The sequence below is a fragment of the Notolepis coatsorum genome, assembly GCF_963971535.1.
Source record: "Notolepis coatsorum genome assembly, chromosome: 9".
Lineage (NCBI taxonomy): Eukaryota > Metazoa > Chordata > Actinopteri > Aulopiformes > Paralepididae > Notolepis > Notolepis coatsorum.
The window spans coordinates 143,325,629-143,341,968 of NC_140173.1; the positions used below are offsets into that span (position 1 = coordinate 143,325,629).

The 16,340-nt window shown below is 41.9% G+C and overlaps 1 protein-coding gene across 1 annotated transcript in view; it reads right to left on the minus strand.

The window, feature by feature from the left end:
• Positions 1 to 2,279: 2,279 nt before the first annotated feature.
• Positions 2,280 to 16,340, minus strand: part of gfral (GDNF family receptor alpha like) — a gene marked incomplete at both ends in the record, with an annotated part of 30,076 nt that continues 16,015 nt past the window's right edge. Inside the window, 2 exons of the mRNA XM_084322033.1 lie at positions 2,280 to 2,437; positions 11,355 to 11,611. Coding sequence (XP_084178159.1) covers positions 2,280 to 2,437; positions 11,355 to 11,611 — 415 coding nt within the window. The remainder of the gene's footprint in view (positions 2,438 to 11,354; positions 11,612 to 16,340) is intronic.

Consider the following 16,340-nt stretch of genomic DNA (forward strand, 5'->3'; position numbering starts at 1 on the left):
ACCGGCGCGCCGCCCAAACCCCCCCCCCCCCCCCCTCCTGCAACCCAACAGCAAACAGCCATACACATAAAACACAGATAGCTTCAATCGCCGTAGAAATGAATATCAGATCAACGCAAGCTTTCATATATCCTTACCTGGTCTCTGATGTAATGCAAAAAATAGAATCCAAATATCTGATCGCCATTCCAGTTATCCACAGCGATCCTGTCTCCGACGTTGTTGGCCATTTGCACTTCAACGGGCGGGCGGTGTTCTGGCTTTAAAAGTCTTGCTGTGTATTCTGACTGTTCTGGCTTTAAAAGCCTTGCTGTGTATTCTGACTGTGTTCTGGCTTTAAAGGCCTTGCTGTGTATTCTGACTGTGTTCTGGCTTTAAAGGCCTTGCTGTGTATTCTGACTGTGTTCTGGCTTTAAGGCCTTGCTGTGTATTCTGACTGTGTTCTGGCTTTAAAAGCCTTGCTGTGTATTCTGACTGTGTTCTGGCTTTAAAAGCCTTGCTGTGTATTCTGACTGTGTTGTGTTCTGGCTTTAAAAGCCTTGCTGTGTATTCTGACTGTGTTCTGGCTTTAAAGGCCTTGCTGTGTATTCTGACTGTGTTCTGGCTTTAAAGGCCTTGCTGTGTATTCTGACTGTGTTCTGGCTTTAAAAGTCTTGCTGTGTATTCTGACTGTGTTCTGGCTTTAAAGGCCTTGCTGTGTATTCTGACTGTGTTCTGGCTTTAAAGGCCTTGCTGTGTATTCTGACTGTGTTCTGGCTTTAAAGGCCTTGCTGTGTATTCTGACTGTGTTCTGGCTTTAAAGGCCTTGCTGTGTATTCTGACTGTGTTCTGGCTTTAAAAGCCTTGCTGTGTATTCTGACTGTGTTCTGGCTTGACATGCTACTCAGCACTTGCTCTCCGTGGTGTTACTCTGGAACACAGTGTGTTGATGAACTCTGGGTATTAGTGAACCAGAGACATGGCTGTTTTATAGGGAAGATTCAGGATCCATTTTGCTGTAATAAAAATGATTGGAATGAGGTGACCAGACTGAAAACTGTATAATTTTTTTTTTTTTTTTTTTTTTACTTTTTTTAAATATAAAGTTTGCCAATAGAGAGAGGATTGGGAAGCACTAGTCTAGTCGATTTTGTGTTTTGAGCACAAAGTTCATAATTTATTTTGCTCTCAAAGTGCGCCAGATTGATGCATTTAATTTTAAAATGTAAAAAAAAAAAAAAAAGTTCCGGGGGGAGGGTGGGGGCATGCCCCCGGACCCCCCTAGAGGGTCGGAGGTTCACCCCCCATAGTCTCTGAAAATCCTGTGGGAAACACTGTGTCAACCTATCAACCTGTCAACCTATCCACACATGATACATGTAGTGAAATGAAGGTGGCCATGCCCGCCTTGATTGTGCAAAAAATACAATAATAAAATAGAATAGATGATCAAATAGACATGCTAAAAGTAATAAGAATAAGATACAATACAATGCTAAGCTTTAAGAATAAGGTAATGAGTACTATATACTACAATAAATAATATACAGTTATGTTTTTTAAAGTGACCTTTTTTGTTTTGATTGATTGAAAACGTTATTAACAGATTGCAGAATGGGTACAGTACAGTACAGCTCAATACAAACAACTGCTAAGAGGATGAAGACCAGAAAAATACTTTTGTCTTGTTTACATAACCGGGTCCTCCATTTTCAATTCATCAAGACATTTATCACATACAAGACATACAAATATACGGTACTGTGTACGAAATTGTAGTGTGTTTGTGTGTGGGAGAGTGCAAGTGAGGATGTGTGCGTTCATGTGTGCTTGTGTGTGGAGAGATCAGTGTTCTGATGGCCTGGTGGAAGTCTCTCTGTTCTTGCTGCATGTATGCGGAGGCGCAGCTTGAACAGGCTATTGTTGGGGTGGTGAGGGTCCTTCATTATTCTGCAGGCTCTGGATTTGCACCTCCTGTTGTATAAGTCCTGCAGGGGTGGTAGTGCAATACCCGTAGTACGCTCTGCTGAGCGCACTACTCTCTGTATAGAGCCTTCATGTCCTGGGCAGTGCAGTTGCCAAACCAGGCAGTGATGTTCTCCACAGTCCCTGATACTCTGAATTTCCTGAGTTGTCTCAGGTGGTAGAGGCACTGCTTCGCCTTTTTTAACACAGTGTCTGTGTGTGTTGTCCATGTCAGGTCCTCTGTGAGGTGGACTCCCAGGTACTTAAAACTGCTCACCCTGTCCACGATTTGATACGGTATACAACCCAGGATGGGAAAACAGCAGCCTGTTTGTTTACCTCTGCAGGTGGAAGGACAGGAGGTGGATGATGATGCGGTGATGACTCACATCCACATTGAAGGCAGTTACCAATGAGGAGTTCCTAGCAGTGTGCGAGGTATGCGGGTTTATGGCGGGCCACTGGCCACTAAATGGAAAACGTCTGGATCCCACTGTGACACCATATTTCAATGCCAAACGTCTGGATGAGGGCTTTTCAAGTGGCGTGTGTGCGCTCTGACAACATATTTCAAACTGCGAAAACGAATGCAAAACGTCTGGATGAGGCGTTACAAATGGCGTGTGTGTGCGCTCTGACAACATTATTTGAAACTGCGAAACGAATGCAAAACGTCTGTATCCCGCTTCCGACACCATATTTCAAACTGTGAAATTAACTGGCACTGGGTGGCGGTTAGTGCCTGGCGCATTACAGGCACCGCTCATTAACCCCTCAGAGGGATGAATAGAATAGAAATACTTGTATTATCCCGTGGGAAATTTGACACTGCAAATCGCTCAACATTTAAACATTTAGACAGGACAGGTCACAAATTAGAATAATGACACAAATCAATCAAGTTGCCTAGGATAAGAGTAGAGTAAAAAGAATAAAAATGAAATAAAATATATAGAAATAAATACAGTAAAAATATACTGAGCATGGGGGAAGGGGCGGGTGGGGTACAGGTAGTAAAAAACAACACAGCAGTGTAAACAATTTGGTCAATATAATTGAACTATCTAACTAAATGAAATATAAATTCACAGTATTCACAGTGTCACATAAGGTGCAGTATGCTTCAGGTAGTGTATTGTCCTCCTTGGGTTCCTATTAATCCAAGGTCAATGTCTGGCAGCCGTCGCTGCCCCCTGTTTTGTAGCCTGGAGGCCGCTAGTCGCGGCCTCCTGCCACTATTGAGCTGCCGCTCTGTGCTCAGTGATGCAGTGAGGCACAGTGATGCATTGTATAGTCTGATGGCTGTTGGAATGAAGGACTTCCTGTGCTGTTCAGTGCTGCATTTGGGTAGAGTGAGCCTAGCACTGAACATGCTCCTCCTGTCAGCCAAGTCTGTGTATAGTGGGTGGGTAGGGTTTTCCCTGATGGCCTGGAGCTTAGCAAGGCTCCTCCTCTCCGCCACCCTCGCTAGAGAGTCCAGCTCCACCCCAACCACGCTGGGATGGTGAGGACAAAACAATGGCTCAGTGAATTCTATTGGTGACTGGGAATGGGCAGGTGGAGCAGGTGGAGAGAGACCATAGTTTGCACGTACAGCACCTGTCAACACGAGAAGATTGGCAAGTATACACACACACACACACACACCGCCAACATGCCCTGTCCCATATCCAAATGCACTGTGGCAGAAACTGGCTATTGATGTGGTGGGGCCATTCGAGGAGGCCCTGCATGATTGCAGGTTCACCATCACACGGATCGATTCTTTCAGTAGGTGGCCAGAGATCGCCTTCACCTCCCAAGTGACCTCAGGGACCATAATCGAATTCCTAGCCACAGTCTTCAGCAGAAGAGGGAAAAACCCTGTGGAACTAGTTATAGTGACTAACAGCCGGTAACAGCTGGTTTCACAGGACCAGGGGTGTAAAGTACTTGAGTAATTTGAGTAATTGAGTAATAACTTAAGTACTGTTTTTTGGAATTTGTACTTTACTCAAGTATTATTAGGTTTGTATACAATGTACTTTTACTCGATACAATTTCAGAGAAAAAAAACGTTTTTACTCCTTATATGCAGGACCTACAAAGTACAAAGTAAAAATCTTGCAGGTCCAACAATTTTAATTAGTATATTTGTTTCTCTGGCCACACTAACGCTAACGTTAACTCAATCTGCGGCAACAACGTTTATATACGTGTTTGCTCAACAACCGTTGAACGGCAACCACGTATATATACGTTATTTGGTCCGTTTTCCTTTTTTTTCCGATTTTAATATTCTATTCAATGTCATGGACCTGTATGTTGCCGTTAAAAGGCATACTGGGACCCTGAGGGTGCAGTACCGGACAGATCCTACTAGGTAGCAGTATCGAGAGTGCAGTAAACCCTGTTCCAGACCGTGTGTTACGTTTAAACCCATCCGGGCGCTGAATTTAGACAGAGCCAAGTAGATCGCTTCATCCGACCACTTCGAAACACATCTAGCACACTCGATCCATAAGTTGTGCCAAATTAGGTCCGGGACCAGATGGACACCAATACTGGAAATCGCGAGCAGACAATTGGAATATTATTTTTGGAATACCCCCGATCAAAGGTAAGGACTATCTGACGTCAATTCCAGCTTGATTGTACAATGTTTTCATATCGATCCAGCTGATCAGTGTGTGTTGTGTTCACAACGAACGTTACTGGCAATCATCGCATCAGAAATGACCCTCCCCCCCCCCCCCCTTTCATGCATTCATGATAATACCTATTACTGTATATACATTTGATTTGGAAATCAAATCAAAGTGTCCAGGGATGAAACGTCAATGCTTTTAGTAGAATTCACGTAGAACCCTTTAACTCAGCTTTCCAGGAATTAGCCCGGATCACTCCGAAACTATACTATACTTATTCACCACTGGATAACGCGCAAACGTATACATGTATTCTTTTTTGCATGTTTGACGGAAGATACTGACTGTCAAATGACCATAGTATTGTCTACATAGCTATAATATAGAATATAGATATAGCCAGTGGCGGCCGGCCGATAGTGGGCGCTAGAGCGCTGCCCTCCCCGGTTAAAAGTGAAGAAGAAGATTTTTTTTATTTTTATTTTTTTATAGCCCTAGAAATAAAATAAACATGTTTAAAATGAATAATATTTACTCATTTTAAGTATGTTTGTGTTTCCAATGCACAATATAACGTTAATATATCGAATATAAATAATAGTTTTTCATTCACAGGAAGTCACTAGTAACTACCTCTCAGGCCGGGGCGAGACATATCGCGCACAGCAGGGCGTGCACTGGTTTCATCGCTGTATCCTCGCAGCCAATCAAATAGGTCAACGCACGTAACGCACTGTGCGTTGAAATATGATGTAATATGATGGAAGCCGGGCGCGTTTTCAAGCGATCTATATCATCTAAGCAAGCAGCGTCTATACTTTCCGTAGCCGCATTTCTCGGAGACGCTCTAGCCGCATTTCTCGGAGACGCTCTCTGATTGGCCGATGCCAGTTTCTACACTGGTTAGGCTTAGGCACTCTTTCAAAGTTGGTTAAGGTTAGAGTTTGTCTTAGAGCAGGGCGATAGAACGCCAGGTAGTTTGCAGGCTGTTCGATGCGGAAATGGGCAATGACACAGCTCGTCGTCACAGTACTTGTGTTGGTGTGCCTAACCTGGCTAACAAGAAGCTATTTGGCTAGCTGGATGCAGTCTGGACAGTGGATATACATCAACAGTCTGGGACTGTGGGACAGTGGACATATACACTTTATCAAGCCCTCCTTGACCACGTTTCAACTAAACAAAGTGAGTTAATGCGGTCTCTCTCTCTCTTCTCTCTCTCTCTCTCTCTCTCTCTCTCTCTCTCTCTCTCTCTCTCTCTCTCTCTCTCTCAACACAGTGTGTTGTTGTTGAACTATAACATTTAATTTCGCCGCAGGTGACGCATAATGGATGAATGAATGAATGGTAACTTGTTTAAAATGACAAGATATATATATGTGTTCATTATTGGATTGATCATACGTGTACTAGTGTAGTATGAATGAACTCGACTTAACGTTGGAAACGGGGTAACTAGTGATGTGTCGGTCACGAGCGACTCGTTCATAAGAGCCGATTCATTGCCGTGAGCGTGAGTCGAATCGCTCACGTCTCAGGTAACGTTATGAGTCAGTATTCGCTTGGTCAGCTGTCCGCTTGCCCCCCCCCCCCGCGCCCACCCAAATGTAGTTCACACCGGCCGCCACTGGATATAGCTCTACAAACAAGGTGACGCACTCCTATCTTTAAAGCGTGGCCTAGCTAGAACAGGATGAGGAAAATGGCCTGCGCAGAATGAGTTAATAATCCTCCTGCCGCACTTTATTTAAAAACAGCCAATTAAATCCCCATCAATGGAAAATTAACCCACCCATGCTGATTGGTCCTTGTGCAAGTGGGGATCTTTGAAGTTAAACCAAAAGTTTTACAGTTTTGAGTAAATACAGCTACTGCTGAAGTTAACGGGGAACGTTCTGGTCTTGTGAGCAGTTGTGAGCAGTTGTGAGCAATTCTTTTTGTGTATTTTCTTCTATGGCAGTGGTTCCTAAACCTGTCTTCGAGGCACACCATGTATTTGTTTTGTTAAAACAGCACACTTGCCTAAACTTCAGGTCATAGTCGGGTCAAATAGTTGAAAACCATAGAAAATTCTGCACTACGCTTACTGAGAAATGTCCACTGTAAGTTTGTTAACATTTTGATAATATTTTGTGAAAATCATTTCCTACAGATCTTTTTGCATACCTATAGAGCCATCCAGTCGCGGACTGGGACCATAATTCCTACCGGGAATTTTACTCAGGCAGGCCAGGCACCAGGCCCATACCCATACCCCCCCCCCCGGGAAAAAACTGCGTTTTGTATCCTGCTGCGTTGTATCACGTGGTGGCACTGTAGAGGCTGTATACACTATCAATGCGACCTTCAGCACCATGGACAGCGATGCTGTCACAAAACGGACCATACAAGTTGTATACACTACACCAGTGTTTCTCAAAGTGGGGGGCGCAGAGGCATGACAGGGGGGGCCTTGAGATAAAAAAATAAATAAAATAAAAAATAATTGGATTACAGAAAATGATCACTAAAGTGCTATCTGTTGCAGCTGCACTGTTCTCCATGAAAATACCATATTTGGATAAGTTTGACCATTTCTCAAAATCTGAAAATAATTATTTAATAAAACACAGAAAAGGATCACCAAGTTACTCTCGATAAAAAAAAACTTTACAGACAACATTGAGACAAAGCTTCCTGACACATCTCCATCCAAACTCTTGGAAGAACTCATTGAAATCTCATCTGATACCACCTGGAGAGCTAGTTTCAGAGTGTGGTGCTGAGTACCAAGTATCTCATAATGCAGCAGTTAAGGTGTTGATACCATTCAGCACCACATATCTGTGTGAAGCTGGCTTTTCATCCATGACAGCTCTGAAAACAAAATATAGGGCCAAGTTGAGCCTTGAGGATGACATGCGTGTTGCCTTGTCAAAGACTGACAGCAATAAAGACTGTTTGCTTATTTCCTATGTTCGCTTTGTAAATTCCCAGTCACTGAGTGAAGATATGCTGTTTTCCAAATATGTCAAAAACAGAGCGACAGCTGATGAGCTCTTAAAAATTATTGACAGTTACCTGACAGAACATGGACTGAAATGGGAGAACTGTGTGGGCTTTTGCTCTGATGGTGCGCAGGCCATGGCAGGGAAAAGGAGGGGGCTACAGGCGCTCATCAAGGGGGTCTCGCCAAACACGCAATGGACGCACTGTAAATTCACAGAGAGGCGCCAGCGTCAAGACAGCTTAGCCCTGAGCTGAATGAGGTTTTGACAGAAGTTATAAAAACGTGGTAAATTTCATCAAAACCCGACCCCTGAAAGCGCGCCTGTTCTCTGCGCTGTGTGAGGAGATGGGAGCTGACCATTCTGCAGTGCTGTTTCACAGCGAGGCAAGGTGGCTCTCGCGAGGGAAGGTGTTGTTAATTTGAAAGGTCAAGATATTGGTGTTATTTCAATAAATTTAAACATGGCCCATTTCATGACTATTTTGTTGGGGGGGGGGGGGCCAAAATATTTTGGTCCGCCAAAGGGGGGCCTGACAGAAAAAGTTTGAGAAGCACTGCATGATATGGTCAGTGTAGACTGTAGAGCATGATATGGTCAGTGTAGAGCATGATATGGTCAGTGTAGAGCATGATATGGTCAGTGGAGAGCATGATATGGTCAGTGTAGAGCATGATATGGTCAGTGGAGAGCATGATATGGTCAGTGGAGAAGAGCATATCATTCATATGCATTGTGTTGAAGATGAGGATGATGTGATGCTGCTCTCTGCTGTTCTTGGTGAAAATAGCACCCATCCGCATGTCACATGATGTAAGTGTAGAAAATCCATGATTTATTTTGCACATAATCTCACACATCGCCCAAGCCTCTAAACTTTTTTTTTTACACATTAATTTAACACAACACAAGGAATCAGTGACCTCTGATGACACCACTAGTGGCCACAGTCAAACTCAGTAACTCTCAACAACTGTGAGAAGTTAGAAGTGCCTCTAATATTCTGTGCAGGAAGTCAATTCCAGTGTGCATTTTAATCACTGCTGTAAACAACTTCATATTAATATTTAGCCGGTAAAAGGAGTTTTAGGTAAACAGTGCTATGAGGAACAGATTATCACCCTCTTGACTGAATCCAAGCACTGCCCTTTCCAGTCCTTTCCCTGCAGAGACCCACGGAATAATTATACAAGTTGACTGTTATTATTATAATTCATAATAATAATAATAATAATAATAATAATAATAATAATAATAATAATAATAATAATAATAATAATAATAATAATAATAATAATAATAATAATAATAATAATAATAATAATAATAATAATAATAATAATAATAATAATAATAATAATAATAATAATAATAATAATAATAATAATAATACACTTTACATTTGTATAGCACCTTTCATACAAGATTTGCAGCCCAAAGAGCTTCACTAAAATAGACATAGAATTAGTATAGAATAGACAAGTAATACAAGTAATGCAGAGAATAAGAAAAAGAGTCAAAGCAATGCAGGTAATAAGAATACAAACCACAACACCTTGTGACCAATATCACTTGTTGTATTTCTTGTATATTGTTAATCTTGGCTTAATCATCAGACATACTTTATAACTTACATACATGCAGATTTGAACTAACCTCGCAAGTCAGATGATCTCAGAAAATGAATCCACAAGACCATCTAGCCTAGTAGGTAAGATTTGAACAAACATCATCTAGAATTACAGCACAATTGCTTTTCTCTGGAGGGTGAGACTGTGTTTTGTCCGTTTGCCTCAACATCCTATAAGAAATAAAAAGCATCATATTTATAAAACATAATTAGTTTAACACGGGGTAATTCATTATGACATCATTATGTCAATCTATACGTTTACATGAACTTGTGTTTTTGTACGTACCTGGCTTTGTAGAAAACAACCGTAGCTAATAGAGCAACTACGATAACCAGCACGTACGCATAAACATAAACAAGTTGATCTGAAAAGACAGAATATGGAGTGAAAATGTGGAAAAACCTTTAAGATCATCCCTCGCAGGATACATCATTGATCCTCTTATTGAAACTAAGTTACAATACTGTACGTGTTGTCGCTATTAGTTGTGCTGAGATTCACGTGGAAAACATTACCTGCTGTTACCCATGTGTGTCCTTGCTCTGATTGGCTAATCTCAGGTCGATTGTAGGGAGCACTTATCCCTTTTCGAGGTGGCACTGAAACAAGCGTCAATAGTAATAATAATAATACACTTTATTTGTATAGCACCGTTCATACAAGAATTGCAGCCCAAAGTGCTTCGCAGCAGTACACATGAAATGAGCATAAAATTTACTTAGCAATGCAGAGAATAAGAAAAAGGGTAAACGCAATGCAGATAATAACAATACAAACCCCAACACCTTGTGACCAATATCACTTGTTGATCATCAGACATGTACATACATACATCTAAATATTGTCTCACACAGTTTAAAACCCATGTCTTTCTTCCCATTAGATGGTCACACAGTTTAAATCCTGACAGTCTTTCCTCCTGTTTGATACCAACACAGTTTAAAATCAGACGATCTTTCCTCCTGTTTGATACCCACACAGTTTAAAGCCTGACATTCTTTGTTCCCTGTTCGATACCCAGGGCTGACCCCTATAAGTCGATTAGTCGACTAATCGGTCGAAAGGAGCCGTAGTCGACTGGCCAACCTCTTAGTCGAATATATTATATATTAAAAAAAATAAATGATCATTCTTTCCAAAAGAAAAGAGGCCTAGAAGCGTGGCTAACGCTAATGGCACGCATACCAGAGGCTAACTGCCTACGAAAACAGGCACAGAGGCACTGAAAGAGGATTTCGCCCATCTAATGAACACACTAGACTAGACAAATATCAAGATGTATCCATCAGTGGACCAATTGCATGCTTTTGCAGAGGACAAGAAGCCTTCAGTCGACTCCTTCAGACATTAAGCACCCCCACAGCCCAAATGGAATGATAAAAAAATCAAATAGAAAAATTTTATTCAAAAATATTATACTTTAATTTAAAAAAAAATTAGTCGACCAATAGTCGACTAATGGCAAATTTTGACCAATCATAGTCGACCATCCAAATCCTTAGTCGGGGACAGCCCTAATACCCACATAGTTAAAACCTGACAGTCTTTCTTCCCTGTTTGATACCCACACAGTTAAAACCTGACAGTCTTTCTTCCCTGTTTAATACCCACACAGTTAAAACCTGGCAGTCTTTCTTCCTTGTTTAATACCCACACAGTTTAAAACCTGACAGTCTTTCTACCTGTTTGATACCCACACAGTTAAAACCTGACAGTCTTTCTTCCCTGTTTGATACCCACACAGTTAAAACCTGGCAGTCTTTCTTCCCTGTTTGATGCCCACACAGTTAAAACCTGACAGTATTTCCTCCTGTTTGATACCCACACAGTTAAAACCTGACAGTCTTTCTTCCCTGTTTGATACCCACACAGTTTAAAACCTGACAGTCTTTCTTCCTGTTTGATACCCACACAGTTTAAACCTGACAGTCTTTCTTCCCTGTTTGATACCCACACAGTTAAAACCTGACAGTCTTTCTTCCCTGTTTGATACCCACACAGTTAAAACCTGGCAGTCTTTCTTCCCTGTTTGATACCCACACAGTTAAAGCCTGACAGTCTTTCTTCCTGTTTGATACCCACACAGTTTAAAACCTGACAGTCTTTCTACCTGTTTGATACCCACACAATAGTAGTTGAAATAGACAACGAGCTGTACTCACTGAAGTGTGATCGGTTGTGGAGTATGTCGTGGATGATGCCGCACTTGAGCAGATCGTCGTGGTGTAGTCCTCCGCACGTACACGGACGCTGGAGAGCCGTGCCCATGGTGGCCAAGAAGGCCACTCTGCACTCCACATCTCCGCCGAGGACACGTGCCGGATCCACCAGGAGGAGGCTGACGCAGCTGGAGTCGTGCTCGCTGCACGCTGTGTTCTCAGTGTCCCAGCATTTGGCTCGAAGGGTTCTCACACGTTCTCTGTTAAATCAGATGAACAAGAGAAGGTTCAGGGCTCTCTCTCTCTCTCTCAGCGCATGTTGTAAGACTGACACCTGCTTTGCTTGTTTTTCTGGCACACTGTCCGGCAGTGTTGACAGAATCCGGCTATAGGGCGACAATAATGTGGTCAAGAGGCATGGTTTCTATCTTTAGCCTTTAACTGGCGTGGTTTATTTATTCACATGGCAGAGCAGCAGTTCTATAGTTATCCTCTCACTGAGAGGCTGGGGGAAAAGAGAAAGAGTGGGAGGAGACATCTATATTTATACTCGCCACCTGGTGGTATTCCTGAGTGGCTCCGCCTAGATCGCCCTCTAGTGGAAACAGTTATATATGCAGTTAGACAGTTACTAACAATCCTACACAGAACCTCTGACTTCAACAGGCAGCATGGCAACATGGGTAGAGCCCCGGACTGTTCGAGCCCCGGACAAGGACGTTGTCCAATGTCCATAAAACAGTGTTGTTGTCCAGCAAGAGGCACTCTGTCATTTGGCAGTAACAGCCACTGCGTAGTGTGATGTGTGCCATGGTGCCAGTGGTTGAATGCTACACACTGGTGGTGAAGGAGCACCATATCACTGCATTGCTTTTACCCTTTTTCTTATTCTCTGCATTGCTAAGTCTATTTTATGCTCATCTACTGTGAAGCACTTTGGGCTGCAATTATTGTATGAAAGGTGCTATACAAATAAAGTTTATTATTATTATTATTATTATTATTATTATTATTATTATTATTATTATTATTATTATTATTATTATTATTATTATTATTATTATTATTATTATTATTATTATTATTATTATTATTATTATTATTATTATTATTATTATTATTATTATTATTATTATTATTATTATTATTATTATTATTATTATTATTATTATTATTATTATTATTATTATTATTATTATTATTATTATTATTATTATTATTATTATTATTATTATTATTATTATTATTATTATTATTATTATTATTATTATTATTATTATTATTATTATTATTATTATTATTATTATTATTATTATTATTATTACTATTGACACTTGTTTCAGTGACACCTCGAAAAGGGATAAGTGCTCCCTACAATCCACCTGAGATTAGCCAATCAGAGCAAGGACACTGCATCACAAGCTGGTCCCAGACAGGGTTAACCAATTTTAATAAACTTGAGTCCCTCTATAAACAAGCAGTAAAAATGTTGGACAAGAAGCCTCACAGGTATCACCACTGCCATATTACCCAGAAGTATAGACTACTTTCTCTAGAGAGAATTAAATTGTACAGCAACGCTTGCCTTGTTTTAAAAGAAATTCAGACTGGCTCCCCCACCACTGAGTCTGTATTTAAGCATTACATCACGCGCAGGAGTGGTTTGTGAAAATTAAACCATGCCTAGGGGTGGTCGTTAGGCCCGATGCTTCTATAGAAAGTAGGTCAAACAAATTAAAAAAAGTTTTCTTTGCCCTATAGGAAAAGAATAGTTCTCTTTGCCCTATAAGATAATTTCTTTTTTTTGTAAACCTACTTTCTATAGAAGCAGCTGCAGGGAGGTGCGCTGTTTTAAGTGAGCGTGGGTTATTGAATTGATTGATTGATTGATTGCTAATTTTATTACTGTCCGCCTTGTTTCCAACTGGTTATGTTTAGGCCCTCTTTCGAATTTGGTTAAGGTTAGAGTTTGGAATCAGGGCTGGTGGTCTATCGCTCTGCTCTAAAGACAAACTCTAACCTTAACCAACTTCGAAAGAGGGCCTAAACTTAACCAGTTGGAAACAAGGCGGACAGTAATAAAATTAGCAATCAATCAATCAATCAATCAATTCAATAGTCCACGCTCACTTAAAACAGCGCACCTCCCAGCTCTGCTTCTATAGAAAGAAAAAAAAATTGCAATTAATCAATCAATCAATCAATTCGCGCAATTTTTATTTTGTTCCACAATGACTCATGACCCATCAATTACATCATCCAACATTGTTTAAGCAACTAAGACATTCGCCGTGACAGAATCGGTTTTTATTTAGTCGTTATGACGCTATCAACACATCCATTCGTAAAGATTATTGTCCGCCATCTTGTTTTTTCCTAAAAAGCCGCACGGCGGAGTGATAGTAATTCGGTTGTGGGCGGGTCCTCGGACCAAGAGCGTGGGATTATGACAAATACATACGTGTAAATTGACTGTTTCAGCCAATCAGAATCGAGAAATGTGCATGCCGTTGTATAATTGGCCAGAAAGGACAATAGAAGATACACAAGGTCCTCAGCCAAAGGGGACTGCGTGGTTCCGTTCAGGAAGAGTGCATTTGGACAATCCGCAGTCTCTGTTAGAGCCACACAGTACTGGAACACTATGCCTACACATATCCGGACATGAAACACGCTTGAACAATAAAAAAAAAACTGTTAAAATCTGGCTCAAAGAACACCAGAGCTGCACCCACAGCTAAATTCATTAACTGTGTGTGTATGCAATTCAGCTTCATTCTGTTTTATATGTGTATTTTTTGTTAAAATGTGTATATTGTGATGATGAATTGTATTTTATAACCTTTTTTATTTAGCCTTTAACCATGTTTTGCTATTCCTTTCACTATTTGGGCAATTTTACACAATTCCTGTGAGTCTATGGAACACATCTGTAAGGTTAAAAAAAAAAGTCATTATTTTGCATTTCTAATCAAGTACTCTAAAGCAGCATTTTTCCACTTCAAGATTTCAAGCTGTTTTGGGCTGCGCTCCGCCCATACTCGCAAATCGCTTTAGTGCCTGTTTGAAAATACTAGAATCCAACATAGTCTGGTGAAAACGCACCTTATGTTATGGATGGATCATCACCGTTTGTCCTCTTCCTCTTCATAATAATATTCAATAGTTCGCTCTAGGCAATCGCCATTGTAGGCGATCGCCCAGCTGTAGTCTGGACTCTGGGGAGCTCTCAACTCGGCGACAAATAATGCCTCGGCCGGTGTTGTGCCGAATTCGGACTCCCTGTCAGAATCCGACTCCCCCTCACTTGAACGAGCATACACTATCAGATTTCTGTCATAAAATGATAAAGCGGACAGAAATGCGGGAACGTTTTGATTATATTTAAAAGGCTTTGACATTGTAAAAACGAAATAAGTGGAGTTTCGAAGCTGTAAGCTGAATACAAGTCATAGGAATGATAGGTATTTTCAGTTCATTACTGTTTTACATCCAGCTCCTCTGGGTGTATAGGTCTCTGGAATGTGCCAGGAGGCCAAGCCAGGCAGGCACATAGAAATACATTGACCTGTGTGACCTAACGCATGGCTGTATCCGGCCACAGGCCACTGAGGAGAAGCAAAGATGGACGTAATATCAGATTCAGCAACAGCTCACATATAACCCCACATATGACCATATACGACCAAGCCTGATCATCTATTTATTAACCAGTGGCTCGCTAAATTTGGAACCCACATAGTATTTAAGTTATGATTGTGTCATCATTCTAGAGCATTGCAGCCCCCATGGAGGGCTGTGGTCTCCAGGACTGTTCCTCGTTCTCTGTGTGTTCCTGTCAATAAAGACCATTGATTTACTTCACATTTGTTTCCTGAGTTCCTGTCCAGCTGGCTCATCATATCAATCCAAATAACTCAGTTTTATACTATCAAATGGAGGCGCTGCTGAGATTGATTTGGGCCAGCTGACAGAAAACCACAAGAAGGACCGCTGGTGCTTTTTCTTCAGTGACAGAACGAGAACTCCTGAAAAGAAGACATGGAGAATGAAGAAGAAAGAGACGTTGCAAGAAGGTCCAGACATTCACTAACAGCTGTGGCAAAGAGGGAGATCGGCAGGCAGTCTGTGCTGGTCAGGAAGGGCTCTCTCAGGGGAGGGATGCCAGCAGCAGCCCCTCAGACGTCCAAGACCCAGACCACCAGCAGACGGCCCTCGCCGTCCTCCGTGGAGACCAACCTACAGGCTGGAGGAGGAGGCAGCTAAAGCCGCAGGGGCCAGCTAAGCCCCATATCTCCTCCACCCAGCGAGGCCAAACACCACAGCCTGGTACAGATCATCTACGACGAGAACAGGAAGAACAGCAGTAGGAGAGACACTGAGGCAGAGCTGAAGAAACAGGGTACCAGCTGGGGAGAGGCGGAGAAGACAGCCCAAAGACACTGAGGCAGACCACCAGAAGAGACACCTTGCCTAAGAACCACACTCTGGGACAGGGACCTCTCGTTCATAAAGGAGAACATTGCCCTGGGAAGGGAGACCTGCATGCACCTCTGTTGGGGGAAGGGGGTCTGCGGGCGAATGCAAGGCAGCCAAGGCTGGTTGGCTCGACGTATGATCTACCTGAACCTTTTGGGGGGAGGTGTATCCTAAGTAAGGGAAGGGATGCATCCGAACGGAAGGGGTGCACCTGAGTAAGGGGGGTTCAGGGTTGTGTGTAATTCTTTTGAAAGTTGCAAATCTGTCTCTCTCTCTTTTCTCTCTCCCTCTCTCGCTCCCCCCCTCTTCTCTCTCTCTCTCTCTCTCTCTCTCTCTCTCTCTCTCTCTCTCTCTCTCTCTCTCTCTCTCTCTCTCTCTCACCTCTCTAATTGTTGTTTAGTTTTCTTATGATGTGTTTAATAGCTGATGATCGACAGGTATGGTCCATTAATGAACTGTTGTGTTGACATATTTAATTCATGTCAAAAGAGGGGTTGATAGGTATTTTCA